At 49.1% G+C, this 23,036-nt stretch overlaps 7 protein-coding genes across 7 annotated transcripts; 6 read left to right on the top strand and 1 right to left on the bottom strand.

The window, feature by feature from the left end:
* Positions 1 to 3: 3 nt before the first annotated feature.
* Positions 4 to 5,353, top strand: FIESC28_07847 (uncharacterized protein; the record flags this gene model as incomplete). Its single annotated transcript, XM_031161987.1, has 2 exons — positions 4 to 4,916; positions 4,969 to 5,353. The coding sequence occupies 2 exons, from the start codon at positions 4 to 6 to the stop codon at positions 5,351 to 5,353; spliced, it is 5,298 nt and encodes a 1,765-aa protein (XP_031013966.1).
* A 5,231-nt stretch (positions 5,354 to 10,584) lies between these two features.
* FIESC28_07846 (uncharacterized protein) lies at positions 10,585 to 12,343 on the top strand (the record flags this gene model as incomplete). The annotated part of the gene is made up of 2 exons (XM_031161986.1): positions 10,585 to 12,137; positions 12,232 to 12,343. 2 exons carry the CDS (start codon positions 10,585 to 10,587, stop codon positions 12,341 to 12,343), a joined length of 1,665 nt encoding a protein of 554 aa, XP_031013965.1.
* A 1,248-nt stretch (positions 12,344 to 13,591) lies between these two features.
* FIESC28_07845 (uncharacterized protein) lies at positions 13,592 to 14,458 on the top strand (the record flags this gene model as incomplete). Its single annotated transcript, XM_031161985.1, has 2 exons — positions 13,592 to 13,722; positions 13,783 to 14,458. 2 exons carry the CDS (start codon positions 13,592 to 13,594, stop codon positions 14,456 to 14,458), a joined length of 807 nt encoding a protein of 268 aa, XP_031013964.1.
* A 974-nt stretch (positions 14,459 to 15,432) lies between these two features.
* On the top strand, positions 15,433 to 16,335 carry FIESC28_07844 (uncharacterized protein; the record flags this gene model as incomplete). The annotated part of the gene is made up of 1 exon (XM_031161984.1): positions 15,433 to 16,335. One exon carries the CDS (start codon positions 15,433 to 15,435, stop codon positions 16,333 to 16,335), a length of 903 nt encoding a protein of 300 aa, XP_031013963.1.
* An 801-nt stretch (positions 16,336 to 17,136) lies between these two features.
* FIESC28_07843 (uncharacterized protein) lies at positions 17,137 to 17,827 on the top strand (the record flags this gene model as incomplete). Its single annotated transcript, XM_031161983.1, has 4 exons — positions 17,137 to 17,312; positions 17,372 to 17,404; positions 17,463 to 17,508; positions 17,564 to 17,827. 4 exons carry the CDS (start codon positions 17,137 to 17,139, stop codon positions 17,825 to 17,827), a joined length of 519 nt encoding a protein of 172 aa, XP_031013962.1.
* A 1,910-nt stretch (positions 17,828 to 19,737) lies between these two features.
* FIESC28_07842 (uncharacterized protein) lies at positions 19,738 to 21,282 on the top strand (the record flags this gene model as incomplete). The annotated part of the gene is made up of 6 exons (XM_031161982.1): positions 19,738 to 19,779; positions 19,839 to 19,915; positions 19,984 to 20,251; positions 20,307 to 20,408; positions 20,462 to 20,533; positions 20,584 to 21,282. 6 exons carry the CDS (start codon positions 19,738 to 19,740, stop codon positions 21,280 to 21,282), a joined length of 1,260 nt encoding a protein of 419 aa, XP_031013961.1.
* A 248-nt stretch (positions 21,283 to 21,530) lies between these two features.
* FIESC28_07841 (uncharacterized protein) lies at positions 21,531 to 22,448 on the bottom strand (the record flags this gene model as incomplete). The annotated part of the gene is made up of 1 exon (XM_031161981.1): positions 21,531 to 22,448. The coding sequence occupies one exon, from the start codon at positions 22,446 to 22,448 to the stop codon at positions 21,531 to 21,533; it is 918 nt and encodes a 305-aa protein (XP_031013960.1).
* Between the last annotated feature and the right edge of the window lie 588 nt (positions 22,449 to 23,036).

Here is a 23,036-nt window from a genome sequence, read left to right as displayed (position 1 = left end):
ACAATGTCGTCCCGTACTCATTATTTCCAAACTCAACACCAAACTCAGAGCCAAGCGCCATCGCAACCGCTTCCTCACCAGCATCTGCGATCTCATCGCCAGTCACGCACTATCGACTTCGCTTCCAATTCCAACATCTCGCCCGCCCTCGTCAACCGCTTCCCTTCGACAACATCATCATCCGCTTCATCGGGCTACTCCCACGCTTCGGATCATAGTCTCAACAGCCAATATACCTCTGCTTCTAGTTCGGCTGGCTACGGTGCGACAGTGCATGGCCACAAGCGAGCCCAGAGCGATGTCAGGGCAAGAGCGAATATCTTCGAGACTGGGGAAAATATGACCTCAAAGAAAGCTCCAGACAATATCTACAGCTCAGCTCGACATTCTCTCCGCCCACTTCCGCAAGCTCCCGCAGGCACGCGGCCTGAGACACCACCACATGCAGCACTTCGCCATGATCGCACTAAAAGTGTCGACATCGGCAAGCTGTCAATGTCCCATATGGATGTCCAAACCTCACCGACAAAAGGCTCGCCGACTAAGATGTCGACGTCGACCTCGCCAGTGAAAACATCATCGCCTTCTCGCCCTCTACCGATGCGACCAAACTCTATGCTTCTCACTCGATCCGACTCGTTTCTACCGCAAGAGGCCACACTATCTCCTTCGTCACCCCATCATCATGTGCATAGCACCCACATTGCTCGGGATGAGCTAGAAGGTCTGGGCAAGTCCTCGACAAGTCAATTAAGGACACTCTCGCGCCTCGTTTCATCTGATTCACCAGAAGACTTCACCATCACTTCGCCTACGCAGGAAGTTGTTGGGTTGCGCGGTCGACGCAGATTACAACGAGCCGATGGAAGCAACACCGGCCAAAGCCAAAAGAATACTGGCTACAGCTGGGAAGGTCGCAATTGGATGGACAAGCAACGCCAATTCCTCCAAGCCTACGAGTACCTTTGTCATATCGGTGAAGCAAAAGAATGGATAGAAGACGTCATCCACAAAACTATACCACCTATTGTTGAGCTCGAGGAAGCACTCCGCGACGGTGTCACACTCGCAGAAGTGGTTGAGTCACTCAACCCGGACAGGCGATACCGAATCTTTCAACATCCCAAGCTCCAATACAGGCACTCTGACAATATCGCAATCTTCTTCCGCTACTTGGACGAAGTAGAACTGCCTGACCTGTTCCGCTTTGAGCTGATCGATCTATATGAGAAAAAGAACATTCCCAAAGTTATCTATTGTATTCATGCTCTGAGTTGGCTTCTCTTCCGCAAGGGAATAGTCGACTTCCGCATAGGCAACCTCGTCGGCCAGCTTGAGTTCGAGCACCATGAGCTGGAAGCTATGCAGAAGGGTCTTGATAAACTCGGCGTAACAATGCCTAGCTTCGGCAACATGAGTGCTGACTTCGGTGTTCCTGAACCTGAGCCCGAGCCAGAGGAGACCGAGGAAGAGAGAATAGACAGGGAATTGAAAGAGAACGAAGATTCCATCGTCGATATGCAAGCTCAAATCCGAGGTGCTCTACTTCGCGTCAAGCTTGGTGATACCATGCAACAGCTTTGGGACGAGGAGGAGTGGTTGATCGACCTTCAATCTCGCATTCGAGGTGATTTTACTCGACAAATTATGGACTATCGACTACAGATGAAGCGCTTTGCTATACAACTGCAGAGCTCAGTACGTGGATTCTTGGTTAGAAGGAGACTGGACCGCCGTGACCAGATCTTGGAGGCCCTCGAGCCTGATATTTTGGAATTGCAAACCATGATTCGGGCCAACAAGGTCCGAAACCAGGTACGAGACATGACTGCTCAGCTTGCGAAGTGTAGAGGACCTGTTCGGGAGATCCAGGCAATCTCCAGGGGCTTCTTGGCCCGCAAGAGTCATGTTGCGCAGTACAAAGAGACGAAAGAGTCGTCTAGTGTGGTCGAGAAACTGCAAGCAGCAGTTCGTGGCGCTATGCTACGCGGCAAAGTCGAACAGGACCTCGAGGATCTGGAAATGCAAACCCCTGCGATCGTTGACCTGCAGGCGGCGGCAAGGGCACTGCTGACTAGAAATCAGGTTAACCGCGAGCTGCACCATCTGAAGTCCTCTGGACCAGGTTGGGAGAAGCTCCAGGCGTTCGCTCGTGGTTTCCGCGCTCGCCAGGACGACATGGCTCTGCGATCTGAGCTCAACAAGCACATTCCTGACATCGAACAACTCCAGGCTCTCGCCCGTGGACTTGCCGCTCGCCAGAATGACCAGGTGCTACGAGCTGAACTCAGCGAGCATGCTCCTGCTGTAGAGCGACTCCAAGCTTTCGCCCGAGGACTCCGTGCTCGACAAGAAGACAAGGCCTTGAGATCGGAGCTTGATAAGCACACAACGGATGTAGAGCAACTCCAGGCTTTCGCTCGCGCCGCAGCCGTGAGACGAGATGTTGCCGATACCATTGATGCTCTTAGGGAGAACGAACCCGCTGTGGTTGATCTTCAGGCTCTCATTCGGGCTATGATTGAACGACAGCGAGTTGGAGCTATCCTGGAGCAACTTGAAGAGCAAGAACCCCAAGTCACAACTCTGCAAAGTAATATCCGAGGATTCTTGTCCCGCCAGCAACACCAGGCCTTCCTCGAGGAGCTTGAATCTCACACTCCCCAGATCATTGAACTCCAAAGCATTCTCCGAGCCATGATGGAACGTGCCAGAGTTGAGGATATCATGGCCGAGCTGGAGCAAGAGGAGGAATCCATCGTCGCTTTCCAAGCTGCAGCCCATGGCTTCATGGTCAGGGCCCGATTCGAAGAGAAGAAGCGCTTCTACAACGAGAATATGCAGAAGGTCATCAAGATCCAGAGCTTTGTTCGCGCCAAGGTTCAAGGAGAGGCTTACAAGAGTTTGACCACCGGCAAGAACCCTCCTGTGAATGCCGTCAAGAACTTTGTCCATCTTCTCAATGACAGCGACTTCGACTTCAACGAGGAAATCGAGTTTGAGCGTATCCGCAAGACTGTCGTCCAGCAAGTTCGACAAAACGAGATGCTCGAGAACTACATCGACCAACTTGATATCAAGATCGCCCTTCTGGTCAAGAACAAGATCACCCTGGACGAAGTCGTGAGACATCAACACAACTATGGAGGCAACTCCATGCACTTCATCGCCAACAGCTCTATGTCCTCCGCCAACCAATTCGATCTCAAGGCGCTCAACAAGAGCTCGCGCAAGAAGCTCGAATCCTACCAACAGCTCTTCTTCAATTTGCAGACACAGCCACAATACCTCGCCCGCCTCTTCAAGCGCGTCCGCGAGCAGGGAACCGCTGAGAAGGAGTGCAAGCGTATCGAGCTATTGATGATGAGTCTCTTTGGATATGCCCAAAAGCGCCGAGAGGAGTACTATCTGCTCAAGTTGATTGCCCGATCCGTTCGCGAGGAGATATCCTGCGCACGAGATGTCCAAGACTTTATTCGTGGCAACTTCTTCTGGTCCAAGCTACTTAACAACTACACTCGTTCCCCCCGAGACCGCAAGTACCTTCGAGATCTGTTGGGCCCTCTGATCCGAGACAACATTGTCGAGGATCCCGCTCTCGATCTTGAGAGTGACCCCATGCAGATCTACCGATCAGCCATCAACAATACTGAGTTGGCCACCGGTCGACCCGACCAAAGACCACTTGATGTTCCTCGCGAAGTTGCTATCCGCGACCCCGAGACTCGACGCCTCTTCATTGATCACTTGCGTGACCTTCGAGAAATTTGCGACCAGTTCTTTCTTGCTCTTGAGGATTTCTTACACAAGATGCCATATGGTCTTCGATTTATCTGCAACCAAATTTTCGAGAACCTCCGACAACAATTCAAGCGAGAGCCTCCAGAGAACCTGCTGCAAGTAGTTGCCAATTGGCTTTGGCGATTCTACTTGCAACCAGCAGTTATTTCTCCTGAGAACGTCGGTGTGATCGAGAAGTCGCTTAGCCCTCTTCAAAAACGAAACCTCAGCGAGGTTGCCAAGGTCATTAGTCAAATTGCCTCTGGACGACCTTTCGGAGGTGAGAACGTGTACTTGCAGCCATTGAATGCCTTTGTTGCCGAGTCCGTCGAGCGTCTCCTTCAAATCACTGGCGACCTGATTGCGGTGCCCGATGCTGAAAGAACATTCGACATTGACGAGTTCAACGACCTCTACGCCAAGAACAAGCCAACTCTGTACATCAAGATGACAGATGTCTTCTCCATTCACAATCTGGTTGCCGCTGAGCTTCAGACAATGTGCCCTAACCGTGACGATGTCCTGCGGGAAATCATGCACGATCTTGGAAGTGCTAAGAGCAACGAGAACGAGATGAACGCTGCCGGCTCTTCAGATATTCACATGTTCTTGACGCCCAAACTCCACGAGACCGATGATCCTGAGGCTGATGTCAAGGCGCTCTTCATGGAGACAAAGCGTTGCGTGCTGTACATTATCCGTGTACAGACCGGCGCCAACCTTCTAGAAATTCTTGTCAAGCCTATCTCTCCAGAAGACGACCACAAGTGGCGTATGCTTCTTCATGACGAGTTCTCTGTTGGGAGCAACACTCGCGGTGCTTACTCCGATGCTAATATGATCGACGTAACACGCATGTCGTACCAGGAACTCAAGCGCACAGCCCTAGAGAACATCATGCGTCTTGAGAAGCTGGGTCGTATCACTAAGCACAACTACTACCAGGACGTGCTGAATGCCATTGCCCTTGATATTCGCACCAAGAGCCGCAGAAGGGTTCAGCGACAGCGAGAATTGGATGGTGTTCGTATGACATTGAGTAACTTGCACGAGAAGGCCAAGTATCTTGAGCAACAACGCAAGAGTTACGATGACTACATCGAGTCAGCGATGGCAACTCTGCAGAACAAGAAGGGGTAAGTTATATTTCCACGCCCACAGTATTACAATGACTAACCGTTTCAACAGCCGCAAGAAGTTCTTACTCCCCTTCACCAAGCAATACAACCACCAGCGTGAACTGGAGCGCAGTGGCCGTGTCCCTAAATTCGGCAGCTACAAGTACAGCGCTCGTGCTCTTTCAGAAAAGGGTGTGCTTGTCTCATGGAGTGGCATCAACGACTTTGAGAAGATCAACTTGACCATCTCATGTGATGAAGTTGGTGTTTTCAGCCTTGAGGGCTCGCGAGGACACATCCAGATCCCTGGAGCTAGTGCTTTGGTGCCCATTGAGGACCTTCTGCAGGCACAGTTCGAGGCTCACCAATTCATGACTTTGTTCGAGGGTAACCTCAAGCTCAATGTTAATCTGCTGCTGCATCTCCTTTACAAGAAGTTCTACCGAACTCAGTAAAAGGCAGGGTCGCAATGTATACTTCGACGGGCTGACCCCTGGAGGGAAGGTCCAAAAACCACTTTCGAAAAGGAGATATATGACAGACGATACCTATGTTCCAAGGAAGAAGGGGGAATACTGGATGAGCATTGCAAACGGCGCGATTGGGAAAGGGGTTTTTCGTGTGACAATAGGTGTTTTTAAGGCTGCTTTGTGTTGGGAGACTCGTTGCAAGGCACAGGGTGCACCATCAACGACGGTAAAATATGGCAATTCATGACGGAATACCAGGGCATTGGGAGTGAAAGTAAAGGAAGGGGGGTTGCTATTTTTGCATTGTGCTTTTACTGCGGCTTCATGAACGTTGATGAGCGAGCAGATGAGCTTGGTGCGATGACTGAATTGTTAGGATATCAGTTTGATTGGCATAACGTTATGAAATGTCATTGAAGTTTAAGTTTTATATCATCTATGTATTGTAATACCCGGAAATAGTATATGACGAGTTCCAACGAGTTTCAGATAAAACGTATTGGTGTTCGCTTCAAGTCCTCGTGATCCTAGAGTTGTCGGCACATAACAAAAGAGTTGTGTCCTCGAGAGAAGAGGTTGTCGGTAATCGGTTATCGGGGAGGCTAAGCCATGATTGGTCAGCTAACATTGGTTCCACGAATACTTGCGCAAAAGACCAGCCAGAACTTGGTGGAGAAGCGTGCAGACTAACAGGGAGGGTCTGCTTGAGTCGAGGCCAACGAAATCTGAAGCCAATCTGATAGGCAGCGTGTTCGGAATTTGACTTATTAGGTCGACTTATTAGGCAGCAGATAAAATTACTAGGGGATAGATGAATGAGGCGAAGGTGAGAAGGATCCGGCGTTGCATCAGGGTCCAGACACAGTATGGCCACGCTAAGTGTACAGAACACCAAGAATGAAATTGGCTTGTTAGTGGTGGTCGCGTGAGCAATGGTCGTAATTGCCGAGCAGCGACCACGACCCAGGGATACTCATGAGCGGTAAGGGTTGAGTGCAGTTGGCGGCCGATTAGTCAAAGCAAAGAAAGATAAGCACGACTTCGGTCAAGGTTTCAGGACAAGCACAACTGATAAGTTGGCAAGGATACGAGTGCTACAGTCATTACCGCCGGTAGTGAGAGACATTGATCAACGTCAAACTCTTGGCACAATAATGGATTGGACAGACCAGATCTAAACTCCGGTTGAGCGCATTGCGAGGAACGTGTAACAAGGTATTAAGCGAAGAACTCAATTTGTCCTTGTTTAAGTCTGGTATTCGTCCGTAGGCTTGCTCTCCCGGGACCCGGTTGAAAGCGTGGGCGAGCTGGGTACGACGATTTGGCGTGGTTCATCAGGCAGTTAGTTACTTTGACTGACTAGCAATCAATGCGACCGAATAGGAACGTGACCAAGTGTTAAGCTCGCATGCATGGCAGGCAGATAATGAGTTGTTCTGGTGTTGTGCGACACGGCATGTTTCGTCTTCGAATTATTGATGGTGTGTTGATGGGCTGTGTGCTGTGTCCAGCCGCAACATGTACGTAAGGTGAAGATCCGCAATCTTGTGAACTTTGCCAAAGCCTCAACTTTCTTTAAAAAGTTGCAAGTTTGACACAGCCCAGAGCATAGAGATCGAGAAAAATAAATTGTTAAACCCGATTCAAAAGCAAAAAGTAAATAAGCCCGATTGATCCGGGGTATCATTTAAGGATTGCAAAGTTGGAGAAACAGGCGATTGCTCCGTATTTCAATGTCGACATCGATAGTGTAAAAGAGGTGATTGTCTGCTCACCCGGCCATTCCAATCAATTGACTTCAGAGGGGCCGAAGGTCGTAGGACTTGGTCTTGTTGTCGCCGAATTGCAGAAAAGGTTTGGCGACCCCAGATTGCACCATTGCAAGCTGACAAGGCGTTATGACGCTAAAGGCGAGACGTTTGGTGTGTACCAAGTAGGCGCTTACGCTGGCCTCGGTGCATATTCATATAACCTCGAGAAAAACAGTCGAGTTGTCATGGAAAATTGTGCTTAGGGTAACTGATGGCTCGAAATTTCTTTATTGCTTCATCTGTTGTGTTTTTGCGCTTCTTGCTTCTTCCCATCGACCTGGCAAGACATGTGTGATCGGATGGATAGCTTCGGAAGCTCAAGGGAGAAGAGAATACGAAGTGCGTGTCAGAACAAGAGCGGACAGTTCGGATGCGTACAGTCGCAGGACGTGGCGGACGACGGAATGGCGACCTGATGAATGCAACAGGAGGGGATTGTCATCTTGTGGATCGCGTGAGGGTTGTGAATCTTACCTATACAGTAGTTTGACACGGTGTGTTGGGGGTGAGATCTGGTAGAGAATACAGTGTCGTGTAGGATATCCATGCACCGTATAGACAATTCTTGGAGGTTGGATCTTTCAAGGCTTCAGAGGTGAGAAGAAGTGCAGATAAAGGATGCAGGGACCGGTTAATGGCGTAAGAAGGTCCGTGCGTCGTCAAACCCCGAAGATGGTGCTGCTTTGTTCAACAATCTTGACACTCACCAAAGCCAAGCCCGATTGCTCAAAGATGGTGGTGGGATGGACAAGAAGGGAGGGCGAGCCAGCCGCTTGCATGTCGCATGTCGCATGTTGCATCGTGCATCGTCAGGTTTGCACGAAACGGGGGACGACGGCATAAAAGCTTCAAAAGACGCATGTGGGGGAAGACTATGCGTGTTGAAGCTGATGCATCGCGACGAGGTTTATAAATCGAAACGCCAAGATGGTGGCCAACGGGAATCGCGATCCATGTGATGCCTTGGGATGCGTGGCCACTGTTGTGGTTGTCGATAGAGGTGGATTCTCATCTAGATGGCAACGTAGCATTTGTTCATGACTGACGAGTCGCACTCGGAAGCATCATCTTGGGAGACTTTGTTTTTTTGAGGCTGATAATGCGGTAGAACTTCTATTTGCTCAATCACCACATCAGCTTTAAGAGTCAAATCTCGTACTGTCTCCTGGCTGGACAGGGTCAAGACAGGTCGACAGTTGTCCAAATACCCATCTTCCGATACATGGTATTCTCAAAATTAAGGTCATGGTCATGGTCATGGTTTCGTAGGAGAGGAATGATGCATGATGATGATGCATCTCGTTTTATGGTGGAACAGACCTGACTTGGGTTTTGAACTTTGAAAGCGCTTGTGCTGTGAATGATAAATGATGGATGAATGATAAAACCAAGACCCGACCTACGGGAGAGACTCGGCCGGGGTAAATCTAGAGCTGTCAATCTTTGCGGGCTTGACCAGGGAAGGTTGGACACGGAAGTCATGGACCAATGGTGGTTGGCTCCTGACCGAATCGAGTAGTCGCTTGGGACCCCTGCGCAACCAAGAAGGTGAAGGCGCAACCCACGGCGCCTTCCTTGTACTTGCATAAAGTAACTTAGTAGGCAGGTGCAAGTGAAAGTGCAAGTGCAGGACTGTGGGCAGGTGCAGACGCAGACGCAGACCCAACTTAAGGAAGGAATCCTCCTTGTCTGCTTGTGTTTGAGCTACTGGCCCAGACGGGCTGATAGTTCACAGACTAACAAACACCTTATCTCTTGGATAAAGTCATCTGATTCGATTTCCTACAACGTCAGAAGAGATAATCTGGTACCTAACTAACTGCTAAGTTATTAATGTGGAACGTGATTCTCGGAGCTGCATGACTCTGATTCCAGGCTGGGTGTTGCGGAAATATGCACTATCTGTGCCGGTCTCTTAGTGGGATTGGCCAAAGAGGTCATTGAAGACGGATATCTACATACCGCCGTATTTCAAAGGCAAGGCAATTGGAAACGAGAAGAAGAAACAAGGGTCGTAAGAGTGAGCATGTGATTATGATTATCATTTTGAGAATGCCTCCTTGGTTCATGAGCGATGAATAAAATTGGTGGTGTATTAGCCAGACATTTACTGATTGTTCTACTACGGAGAGACACAGTTCAGATTCCACAAGCACAAGAGCCAGCACAAAAAAGGTTATATAACAACAACGTGTGCGTTGCGTGTGTTGATCTTAGCCCCCGTGACTCAATTCCTCCTGAGAAGTCCAACGTGAGTTTCGTTTGCTTCGTTCGAGGTTGGCCTCAAGAATGAGGACAAGATCGGTTTGTTGCATACATACTGTACTAGCCTAGCCGCTAGCGTTAGTGTTAGTGTCTGTGTTAGTGGCTGGCTGCTTTTTCCCCCATGTTCTCGAACAAGTTGAGATACACGCCCCCCCTGAAGACAAGATTCTCGGGTCAAGGCATCTTTGACATGGCTTATTGGAATAACCCCTGGCTACTACCGCAGAGACAGGCTACGCACCCCTACTAGCATCTAGGCTAAGCTCCTGTGGACCTGCGGCCAAGCCTAAGCCCAAAGCTCACCTCATAAAAGAAGGGTTGCGTTTAGAGACACCCCAACTGGACACTGAATTGTCTATCTTTTTACTTCTGTTCGCCTCCATCTAAGGAGAAAGATAGTTCATACAGAATATGACAAGCCATTGTATCCACGTCACCGTTGATTGCAAAAATTGTGGCGTTTATCACCTCACCGGTTGCTTTCCCTCTTTTGGCCCTCCTAGTCGGAGAGTTCGCTGATTAACTTGCCTCAGCTTCATATTTCTTACCGACTCGCCCTCGTGCAGATCAACTTATTCTCCATCTTCATCCACTCTGATCCTTGCCTTGAATGTTTCTCTTGGCACCAAAAGCCCCTGCTTGAGTCTATCTATCTGTTCTGCTCTGTCTGTGTGTCTTTATGCTTATACCCAACTACTGCGTACACCATCCATCCATTCATACATACATACGCCCATTACCGCTGCATCAATCATTTGGATCGTCAAATCTGAATCACAACCCTAACAGGGATCCCACGAGACAAGGCGGGACAACAGACTAAACTCCGCATCACGAGACGTTAGGTTGTGGTTCGCTCCAAGCAGTGACTCGGCTTCCATATCCCAAGCCTCTGCAGGCCCTTCCGTTCCCACTTGGCCTGGCAACAGAAGTATTTATATAAGCCACTTGCTCCTCTACTTGTTCTCGACTGAAATCTATCTTCACTAAACAATCTTCCCTCTCAAACACTTCTCTAGATACCCATCTCAGTGTTTGAACTTGTTCATTACAACTGCCTAAACAAAGCAGCAGATCTCATCAATACTATACTATACATAACCTCTACCTATCTTAAATCTTTTACTCAAACAAGTCACAATGGCTCCTGATCTCAACTCTCTCCCACCTTCCCACGGGGAGACCTCTACCACTCCTGCTCCTCAGCTCACTTCAGAGACGGACAGGCCCAACATTCTCTTCATCATGGCTGATCAACTGGCTGCTCCTCAACTCAAGATGTACAACCCCAAGTCCCAGATTAAGACACCAAACCTCGACCGTCTTGCTTCAACAGCAGTCCAGTTCGACTCGGCCTACTGCCCTTCACCCCTCTGTGCCCCTTCACGTATGAGTCTGATCAGTGGCCAGCTGCCCATGAAGATCGGTGCTTACGACAATGCTGCCCAGATTGGCTCTGATGTGCCAACCTATGCCCATTACCTACGCTCCAAGGGCTACCACACATCCCTTGCTGGTAAGATGCACTTCATTGGCGATCAACTTCACGGTTACGAGCAACGACTCACTAGCGACATCTACCCTGGCGACTTTGGCTGGGCTGTGAACTGGGATGAACCTGACACCCGCCTTGAGTGGTACCACAATGCCAGCTCTATTCTTCAGGCTGGCCCCTGTGGACGAAGCAACCAGTTGGATTACGACGAGGAGGTCATGTTCAAGAGTACTCAGTACCTTTGGGACCACGTTCGAGAGGGCCCTAACAAGCGACCTTTCGCCTTGACTGTCTCACTCACTCACCCCCACGACCCTTACACCATTACCAAGAAGTACTGGAACTTGTACGAGGATGTGGACATCGACCTGCCCGAGGTCAAGATGAACAAGGAAGACCTCGACGCTCATAGCCAACGTCTTCTGAAAGTTTGTGATCTTTGGGACCAGGACTTTACTGAGGAACAGATCAAGCGAGCCAAGCGAGCGTACTATGGCTCAGTCAGCTATGTTGATGACTGCATTGGCCGTCTTCTCGAGACACTGGAGGATGCTGGCCTGGCCGAGAACACCATTGTCATCTTCAGCGGCGATCATGGCGACATGTTAGGCGAGCGAGGACTCTGGTACAAGATGAGCTACTTCGAGTCATCTGTCCGTGTCCCTATGTTGATCAACTACCCCAAGCGATTCACTCCTCACCGCGTCACCCAAAACGTCTCGACTCTTGATCTTCTACCTACCATTTGTGATCTGGTTGGCACCAAGCCATCACCATACCTCCCGATGGACGGTATCAGCATGCTGCCTCACCTTGAAGGCCGTGAGGGTCACGATACTGTTATCGCTGAATACACTGGTGAGGGTACTGTTCGCCCTATGATGATGATTCGACGAGGCGACTGGAAGTACATCACATGTCCAGCCGATGAGCCTCAGCTTTACAACCTCGCCCGCGATCCTAAGGAGCTGGACAATCTTGCCCGATTCAGAAAGATTGCACCTCAGACGCCTGAAGAGGAGGAGGCCAAGGAGACTTTCCATAAGTTCGAGGCTGAGGCACATGAGCGATGGGACTTTGACGCCATCACCGAGAAAGTCATCCTTTCTCAGCGTACACGCCGAGTTGTCTGGGATGCCCTGAAGGAGGGCGAGTTCACAAGCTGGGACCACAACCCCGATGACGATGGCAGAAAGAAGTAAGTTGATATCTCCCCTCGGTTGAGTGTATTCGTTATGCTCGACCAGCCACGTCATTATTAAGTTCAAAACATACTAACGCCATCACCTCAGGTACATCCGTTCTTATATGGATCTTGACGATCTTGAGCGCCGAGCTCGCTACCCAGCCGTCGATGCCCATGGATACGAGAGCAAAGCTGTATCGCACGTCCGCGCTGGCTAGGAGTATGCTTACTGAAAGCTTTATGAGACATGACAGAAAGACTTGTTTTATTGGTTGATGGTTTTGCTTTAGCGGTTATCCTTGATGTGCAATTGCACTTCACATTCAACATTGAATTTCGACATTTTCCTTTGCATCAAGCATAGCCAGCTAGGTATGGGGTTTTATTATTTGATAGGGAAAAGCTTTGAAGTCTTTATCAGGTAGTTTAAATTGAGACAAACACAATAAATTGTAATACACCTTGCTAGAGCAAAGTGAGCCAGCCTGTGCATTCAATCTGCCTAGTCTATGACTTACAGTGAAGACCACCTTAATGACAGCCACGCTTTACTTTCCATAATACAGCATCTGAAACATGTGTTAATTTAGTGCTGGTCTTCTCGCTGAATACTCTATTACTGCGTTCTGTTCCCAAAACTCCCGGTCTCATCGTCCCAATTACGGTTAGCCACCGCTCATCAATATCAGAAAGTCCAATGTCAATTCCCATCATCGACAACACAAATTGCGCCATTTCGGGATTGTCATCCTCCGGGCCTGAAGCGGTCGATCGCCCTTGTTTTGCAGGACCGTCGGTGCGGCGTGTAAGATCTTGCTACGCAAGCGCAGATTGTGTGATTTTGGCGTTGATGTCGCTATAAGACCCATGACGTTTGAGACCTAGAATCCGGGGTGAGTGGAGAGAAAAACAGGCCCGCTCAGGGTCTAGGGAACTTAACTAGGCGTGTTCTAGAGGGTGTTGATAGAAGGGAAGATTTCTGCCTGGTTTGTATTGGTATTCTTGTATCAGGTGTTGAGGTGGGAAGCTATCATAGGTATGCTCATGAGGTTACCACTGTATCAACACTATCTCGGATTGACTTTGTTGACGATTTGATAGATAATTTCTATTAAGCAGCTTTATCAATTAACACATTACGCATACTATAAATATATTTATTCTTAAAGATAAAATGTTATGCTTTTGGCAATTTAGCACTCAAGCTGTACCTACCCGACACCAGTCTCAGTCTGAGTATCGCACGCGGTGACGCGCTTTAATTTGAAGCTCTAAAATGCCCCGCGCTACAGCCAAATTTCCTTCATCCAAACAATTAATCAACAGGCGTTCAAAGAGACTTGTATCCTCTACACAAGAAACATTCTTTGGTGCATTTTATTGCATCGCTATCAAACAACCAAATATATCCAATTGCTCACAGACTCGACGCTCGGCATTGCGCTCCCTACACCAGTACTACCATCATGGCCACTCTCAATCTGGAAGACGACGAGCTCAAGGCTCTTGAACAGACGTTGAGCAAGATAGCGCAACTATCTAGTAGCATACAGAGCTTGAGACAGGATCTCCTCAAGAGCAATCTTCTACCACCGCCGTACGTTGCCCCTCACCGCATATGCGCGAGCAAGTTGCGGTAGCTAACATCTTCCCTCAGAAAATCAATCCAAGCATCCGCAAAAATTCTACAAAAGAACCTTAGATCGCTTCTTGAAAGCACAACCGAAAATGCAGACCTCTTCAACCGCATGGCCATCCATCCCTCGACCAACTATCCCGGCCGCGTCCAAGAAAACGTCCTCCTTCAGCTTCTCCGTAAAAAGCTCGAGCCCGATGTCGAAGAGCTCGTCAGCCAAGGTCTCGAAACCGCCCGTCTCGCCACGCCAGCTGGTCTGGAATCGCTAGAAAACATATGGAAGGAGCTGCGATCCTGGCTTACGGATCGCGTGGGTCACTTCGCTGCCAATGAGAACAACGATCCTTACACGGCAGAGGAGCGCGTGAACGGAACCGAGAACGTGCGCACGGGTCTACGGAAGGGCATCGAGGACGGTGACGACGACGACGACGACGAAGACGAGGAGGAGGAGGACGAAGATGAGGAAGAGCAGGAACCCGCCGCGGCACCAGCGCAAGTGAGAGGACCGGAACCAGAGACATTGCTTTGGTTTGCGGCAAGAGGAGACTTTGAGGTCCCGCGTAATGTCGAGTACGAGCGCAAGGAGGAACCATACAAGGGAATCTATGTCTACAAAGGTCTTCAGGGCGTTGGTGTACCGCCTACTGCCCAGGTGGCGCCACCGCAGGCGCAGCAGGACTTTGTTCCCTCATAGGAGCAGTCTATTCACGATAACATAGAGCGTTTGATGCGTTGTTACGTTAATGCTAGGCTGTTTGGGACAACGGCGTTTGGAAGAGATGGCAGTGAGTGGTTCGGTATCGATACCCAGACGGTTGTGAGGTAAGCTGACGACTGGTCAGTGTCTGCGATGGTATAAGCAGTAATTTATTTTCAGTCGAAGAATTGATATGACTCGTGATGCCTGTCGAGTTTGTTGATCAGAAGTGACTGATTCAATTCGTCTGTTCGGGTTTATCGCAATGTTATTCCTTGCAACAAGTTATACCCGACTTATATAAAATCGAATGGGCCCATCGTGATATAGCTGCACCGCAAAATCGAACAACAAGAGAGCGACATCAATTGGCATTCTCAGCTTAGAAGATCTTCACTTGTCGTCGATCTCTTTTAACTTGTTTGTCTCTGCCAAGGCCGATAAGCTGACCGGAGATCGGTCGCGGCCGCTACGTGCCGCCATCTTGAAGACGATTCGTCGTCATTGCTCTTCCAATGTCGTCACTCAAGCGTCCATGGCGCGCCAAAAGCTCCTCATTCCCCGCGTTTTGACAGCACATGCCATGATATTAACCTAGCGCTCACGAGACGAGACGGGACGGGACAGAGGCATGCGGGGGGTTGCAGAAAATAACGCGACAGGGGAAGCCGGTGATGCTGCATCGGCTATTCTGGCGGTATCCAAGACAGGTTACATGACAGGTTACTACTTATACAACCTTGGAACTGGAGCTTGTCTTTGAGCTTGGTACCTTTTCTTTCCCTTTCATCATACAAACCCATTCAATTCTTTACTGTTTACTCAGTAAGTGATTCATAATGATATCTTCATATCATTTATGCTGCCATGGCGCTGGCATGCAACCAACTGCATATAATCACATCTCACAATCTCAATCCTTGGCGCCACATATGGACCTTCTCCCGAACGATGAAGCGATCCCACGCACGATGCCAGACTCGATGCTCGTGAAACCCGACAATAAAGTCAATCTTCTGACGTTGCCCCTTGAGATTCGACTTCATATATATCATTGGCTTCATCTCATGTGCCCAGTTCGCCACGCGCAGCTTGCACCATGGTATCCAACTCCAGTCCACTGTCAATACATCCTCAAGCCAGTTGAGCCAGAGACTTCATCCGAGAACGCCACATCGAAACAAGCAGACCAAGGACTACTGTCATCGCATCGTCCTCTCTCAGGTCTTCCTACGTATCTTCTACAAACCTGCCACCAAATTTATCGCGAAGCTCGTCTCGTGCCCTTTGAACAGAATGAGTTTGTCTTTGTGAACTGGTTTGCTTCAGGGCTATGGGCAGCTCGCGCATTCACTCGATCTCTCACCCCATGGCAGCGCGCTACCCTACGCTACGTAAGACTAGAAGTTCTTGCACGAGATGTGGTAGTTGGAGGCGCAGGTCGCGAGGAGTGGCGCACACTGTGCAGAGAATGGTCAACGGGTGTCCGAGGGCTACGAATGAAAATGGTTCTCGGGGCGAGCACCTCCGTAGTTACGGGGCCGGCCTACGGAGGCGGAGTGGAGCGCAGAGCGGAGGCGGCGCGGCAATGGGTCGGCGAAGGACTCGTTTTTATGACAAGACTTGAGAGGATTGAGATGGAAGTTGTGGCGAGGGAGATGAGCGATTGGGACAAAGTTACGTGGTGCGAGACGCTACAGAAAGAGTTGAGAGAGGGAGGGCTGGACAGAGTTGTGGTTGTTTGTACTGAAAAGGTGCAGGAGAAGATGGAGTGGATTAAGAGTGATGTTGGATGGAAGAATCGTGAGTTTGATGTGGCTACTGCGGATTCTGCTACGGACAGCTCTACAGTAGTTCCTACGAAGCAGAGATGAGGGTTCTATGTATTACGAAGGTATGATATGGGTTTCTTTTCTTACAAGCATGGGCTAAGGTTGATATTTTGCTTGAGCATTTACATGACACGGCATGTTATGGGCGTATGTCTGTATTCTCTGTATCCTTCTTAAGATGAACGAAATAACTATGATGAAATTGGATACGAATCATGGTAGTATGGACAATTGGAGAGACGGTATCTTCAAAGGCTGCCTTATTTGGTGTTGATATCTCACCTCCATTAACAGACATGGTTACTGATCAACCATACATGTAACACCAAGGCTATTGAAGGCATATTCATGCATTATAGCCGAGGATACCCATAACCCTGAACAATAGTAAACTGACGACCAATTCAAATAGGTAATGATGTTCTATGATAAGAAAACGACTGAACTTATATCTCAGACTACCTATGTAAGCATCGGGATAATGAAAGCGCCATGTGACTTCGCGCGACTCTCGCCAAGCTGTGCCGCATGAGTCACGTCGAACGCGGAGTCAAGTTCAAGTCAATTTAGCCTCTTTCTATCTTTCTCTCTAGCGATAACGGGGAGCGTGTTAGTAATACTTGACATTGTTTCTCGTATAAGTGTCAAATTTCGCAGCCTGATTGCCTTGTTGTTGTTGAACAGCAACAGTAACAGTGTGTTTACTCAATTGGTGATTGATTATTCAACCCCACCTCCACAAACAACCTCCACCTGGGGTTAAAGGCTGAATTGATACGATACGCAGCTTACAAACAACGACAACTTCAAGACAGAAACTCGTTTGAGTCTCTATTCGCAATCATGGAGGCCAGATGTCAATGCGGTTCTGTGACTTTCAAAACTCCCCTGCCTCAGCCTCTTGCTCTCTACATCTGTCACTGCGATGCTTGTAGACGACAAACAGGCTCGGCATTTGGCACTTCTGCCATCTTTCCGAGGTTTGAACTGCCTGATTCGGATCTTTTGAGTGTCTACAGGTGAGAGATTGGCTTCTAGAACAAAGGGATAGCTAGACACTGACATGTGATGGTGGTAGTCGACCTACAGCGTCAGGGCATCAACTCTACTGGTATGGATCCCTTACCTAATGTTTCAATCTGAATCGGCGCTTACTATTACCCAAATAGTTACTTCTGTCGCAAATGCGGAACTCGTCTCATCCATTCAACTCCTGTAGGTGACACTCGTACCCTCTTACACTTGAGCGAAACTGACTCACCATCTCCAGTCCAAAAACGTCATATCCGTCAAGGGAGGCTGCCTCGACGGTCTGGACTGGAAACGTGCGGTACACATCTGGACAAAGACCGCAATGGTTCCTATCCCCGAGGGTTCTGAAACCCACTCGGAGGAGTCAGGATATACCGACTACGGGTCTACCCAGGAAGAGCTGGATCAGCCTGGAGATTTGGTAGGAAGCGCTGGTTGCAACGTGCCTCCTAGCCAAAGGCCTTCTGCGAGTTCTGTTGAGGTGAATGGGGATCTCAACTAAGCGGGAGTTTATCAGTTGATGCATTAGTGACCATGAGTTTAGCTGTTTGGAATGGGGTAATGTCTGCATCTGAGGAGTTATATCACGGGGAATTAGGCGCAATATACGACCAGGTACTGACTGTAGAATGAAAATGACTGATGGATTGTGGCTTTTTTGAAACAATTTTCCAGAATTGTGACAGACGAGTGGATTTTTCGGGGATTGAAACTGTTGTTTCTATGTTTCTTGAAGTTTTGACCTGACCTATTTTCTGGGACAGATAGTAGTCATGAGATCATATTCGCGATTGTGATCAGACTGTAATAGTCACTTAGCTTTGACCCGAATGCTTTGACATTTTGTAACGGTTAATGACGTGCTGAATCTAGATAACAACCACCCCTGTATATCTTGCTGCCGTTAGATTACATGTGTACTACGTATTCGATGTCAAGTCCAAGTGTCTTCTAGACTCAGCCTTATTCTTCAAATCATTAAACTATCATCAACTCGAAACAGTGACAGTCAACTAATTAAATTTTCGCCTACAATAAAATGAGCATTGCTAGGAGAGTCTTTCTTTGTCCTTGGCGCCTCGGCCGAGACACTCAAAGGAGCGGAGTCGGCCCCTCCCGAAACCTCGGATGAACAAGGGGTGCTTCAGATACGTCTCGCTATTGACGGAGAATTCTGGGCGTCTTTTTTACCCCCTGGCTAATTGTTAACTTGGTGGTCTTTTTTTCTTTCGATTTCAATGCCATCATTTAACGGAATAGCCCGATTGTGATTGTGCCTCTCTGGTCGCCAAGATGGCCCTGTGGTCCTGTGATTTATGTACAGTGACAGTGAGTATCAACTCAACAGCGCTTATCAACATGGCATGACATGACATGACATGGCATTTGTTAGTGAGTTCTGCCAAGTCCTGTCAAACGGTGGTGGCCATATTAGCTTTTCTAGTCAGACCCATCATGGACAGGCACAGACTCTGGCAAAGCTCAGGCACCGCCAAGCTCAAGCCTCAAGGATGAGAGTATATCGAGACTGAAGTGAATCTGCCAAGTTGCTGATTGCTGACCGGAAAGCTTCTTATATATATTCCCGATCAATAAAGTTATTGACTAGCAAGGCTTCTTGTCGATCACAAACCCAGTCAGTAACTGCTGAAGATGCAGATACTACAGCATGTTGACTATGAATCTCTCTCAGGAACCCAAGTTCAACCCCTGAACCCTGTCTCCTGAGCTAAGTTTCTAGCTTCCTAGTTCATCCCCAAACTTGGGACCCCTAGCACATCCTAACCTCAATCGTCGCAGTCTCCGTTTGAGCCTCAGATTCTGGAATCAGAGTGCCACCAAAACAAGCCCCTGCCATGTCCAAACAGCTGTGCCTTGCATTACCTTGCCTGCCATGCCATGCCATGCTATGCTATACCATGTCAACGGTGAGGGCGGCGGCGCGGCAATGTTAGAGTCTCTGTAACCAAGAAACTAAACTAATTAGTATTATCATCCCATTCTCCTCCCCCTCTTCTCGTCCCTTCTCCTCTGATCTGATTCTGTTTCTACTGTGCGTTGTGTTTTTTGTTGTTTCTTTCTCGTCGTGACATCCAGTCAAGTCAAGTCATCAATCGCTCGCTCTTTATTGATTGACTTAGTTGTCACGGCTTCAGTTCTTGTTCTGCCCCGGGCAACCATTCATTACCAACTTGACCAATATTCCTTTGGTTTGGGCGCCTTTATTAATACGATCTCGGTACATAATCACCAACCGGATTATATATAATCTGTCGCTCATTCTTTACGAAATTGGAAAATAAAACTACTCACCAACGGCTGGACTGTTGTGTTGCACCGCTCTTTTTTTTACACCCGAATCGCGAATCAAAAATCGATATATTGGAGGAGAGAGAGCTTCCATAAAGCATCATGAAGTTCCTGCTTTGGCTTACCGCCGTCCATGTTGCGCAGGTGGGTTGACTCGAATGATACGGATAAACGATGAATGGCCAGTGTTAACTGGGAAATAGGCCGCGGGAAGACATGGGCGAATGAAGAAGAGACAGGCGATTGAGGCTGAAGTTGACGGAGCTGTCAATGCTGCCAAGTTTGAAGGGCAAGTCCATGAAGCTCACAGAACAGAGAGGGAGTCGACAATTGCTAACATGTCTCCAGACTGAGGCTGTCTTATATCACCGAGACCACCACCGAAAGAGTGACCGAGACACAAATCAGGACCATCTTGCAGACTCCTGCGGCTATAGCTCCTGCTGCCGCTGAAGCTGTTACTGTTACCATCAACGCCGAGCCTGTGACTGTCACCGAAACCAAGACCGAAGTTGTCAACCAAGTCGATACCCAATATGTCACTCAGGTCCAGGTCGAGACTCAATTCGTTACCCAGGTCGACGTGCAGATTGTTACCGAAGTGGCGCCACCACTTGTAAGTTTGTTTGACTCCGAGGAGTAGCCAAGTTCGTATACTGACTCGTTTTCAGCCCGCCGTTACTATCAAGGAGCCAATTACCGTCATCGAGGTTGAGCCTCTCACTATTCACAGTGTCATCACCGAGACGGTGAACATTCCTGGAGAAGCACCAGTAAGTTCTCGGTCTTTGTTTTGAATCTAAACTCTTGTGTTAACTCTCCAAAGCTTCCCGTCACTGTTACTGTTCCTGGCGAGGCACCCGCCGCCGTTACCGTGACCGTTCCAGGCGGAGGACCCGTATGTCATTAACCCCTGAAGACCAAAAGCCAAATACTGACACAAAGAAGGACGCCATCACTATTATCCACACCGTGGAGGCCCCCCAAGCTCCCAGCGCTCCTGTTGGACAAGCCCCTGGACCTGGCGTCACTACAATCCCGATTCCCGAGAGCGCCCTGCCCAAGACGACACTCGCATCAGACCCTTATGCTGTTACTGGACCCATCAGGACCGAGAGCATCACCCCTAAGCTCCCTACCAGTGCCCTCGATGCGCCCATTGCTGGGCCTTCCACCAGCCCGGCAGACCAACCCGTCGTACAGCCCGCTCCGGCACCCCCGACCAGCGCTGCCGAAGAGCCTGTAGCCCAGCCTTCCACCACTGCCATCGAGCAGCCCGTGGTACAGCCCTCTACCACGGCTGTCGAGCAGCCCGCGACTACTTCTGCCGAAGAGCCCGCTGCTGAGCCTACTTCCAGCCAAGCAGAGCCTTCCGCCGAACCAACCCCTACTCAGGAGGAACCCGAAGAGGAGAAGCCTACCATGTCTCCTTCGATGGAGCTCGGTAACATGGGACCTGACACCACAGGAGCTATCGCAGCACCTATCCTTGATGGAACCAGTCCCACGACAACAGGAAAGGCGCCTTCTCAGACACGAACTCCCGTCGATCTCTCCGATCCCTCGAAACTGAGCAGTGTTCTTGACTTGGGTAACTTGGGTGGAGGATCAGGACCCCTCAAGGCTCGTGCCACGGGTTCCCCATGAAGAACGGTGAAATGCGATTGAATTTGGTGGTGACATAGTAGAAGATGATGTTTAGACACAGACTCTGGGTTTCTTTCGAAGAGAAGAGCACTTGTGCTCGTAATATTGTAGCTAGTCTTATAATACATGTGAGCAAGTCTCCAGAGCATATCAAAGTTGTATTTTGCATCTGTCTATGGTATGGGTATCATGATGCAATGCTCTTGCACGTGAACGAGTCCGCATTTTGAACGCCAATCTTGAGTTCCTCATTTCTTCTCAGCTGCTGCGTTTCTTTGAGCTAGCTTCATCTTCTTGGCCTGTCGGTTGCTGATCTGTTGAGTATTCTCCTCGCCGTTCTTGCGCTTTTGATTCTGGTTCTGATTTTGACCCTTGTTTTTGTTCTTCTTTCCCGTCTCAATTCCTGTGCTCTTGCCATCCGCATTATCGTTTGAGCTCTTTTCTTGCTCGGCGACTTCAACGATGTTAATAACACCCCTGAAGCCGTTCCTCTTGATGCCCTCGTTCATCACAATAGAGCGCGGTATCTCACCAATACCTTGCATGCCTTTCTCGTTGCCCAGTCCCCATATGCTTAGCAGATTGACCACGTCCGCAGGCGCCCTTAGTGAAAGCGCATCCTTGGCTTCACTGCTGAGCATTATCCCTCTACCACGTGTTGCCCGGATGAGACTTTTGACGTTTGAGATGAAGTTTGCGCGCCCTCGGGAATCGGCCACTAGGGCTTGGCTGTAACAGACCTCAAAGCGAGTGCCCCGCGAAACAGCGGCCATGCACGGTTTCGGTTTGAAGTGGAAATCCAAGTGCTGGGTGAGGTCTACGGATATTATGGGTACGTCAAGCGTGAGGCAGGCGTTTTGAAAAGCCGTAGCCGTAAGCGGACGGACGGCGATGATGTCGTATATGGAAGTGAGGAATGGGATTCGGTAGTTATTGGAAGGATCTGAGAGGGGGAGAGTCGCGCGATGGAGGACATTTGGTAGTTTTGAGGTTGGCGATGATGGGATTGACGGGAATGGCGCGGTGAGGTTGTTCGGGAACGGCGGCGTGAGCGTATGGTTGAGAGCGACAGTGGAGTATCCGAGAGAGGATGAGAGCGTGAGGGTCTGTAGAAGCTTCTCCTCGGTCGTGGAGGGCGACCAGGCTATGTTGAGGTCGTAGAGCATGGTTGGTGATGTGGTTGGAGATCTGTTGAAATGTTTGCGCTACGGGCTAGCAGGACATCATATGCTCGATATTAGACGAGCTGAAGATGGGTGATTCGGCCTTGAGAGATTGTGATATGTTCGATGCCAATAGAGTCACTGCGCAGGTCTTGTGCTTGGTGTTGTGGTCGATGCGAAAAATGAAGCTGCGATGCTAAGTTGAAGCTGACTTTTTTTTCTGCCTGCTAAAGTTTCCCCACGAACCACCATGACGCAGAACTTTAAGCGCTATGAGCCTCAACTTAATACTATTCAATAGTGGGATTCCATAGAATATGTTAGAAATACTACCATTTCGAGTTTAGAATTAATATAGTTTAGACAGTATTTTTTTATACATCATAGAGTGTCGATAGAATGAGATCTGAGTTCTTGCATTGGATCTCAGGATCAACGCATCTGAATCTCAGGGCAGCTTGACAGCGGCATTGGCTCAGTCGTAAGAAGCTATGGTCCGTGCACCAGGAGCCTTCCACTAACAAAGTGCCCCTGCCGTAGGTCATCACTTTACTTTACTTCGTTTCGTTCTGTTCTTGTACCTGACAGCAT

This window comes from Fusarium coffeatum (assembly GCF_003316985.1).
Source record: "Fusarium coffeatum strain FIESC_28 chromosome Unknown BRIP53273_contig_176, whole genome shotgun sequence".
NCBI classification, from domain to species: Eukaryota; Fungi; Ascomycota; class Sordariomycetes; order Hypocreales; family Nectriaceae; genus Fusarium; species Fusarium coffeatum.
The sequence above is the reverse complement of the archived record's forward strand: the minus strand, read 5'-3'. Positions and strand labels throughout refer to the sequence as shown.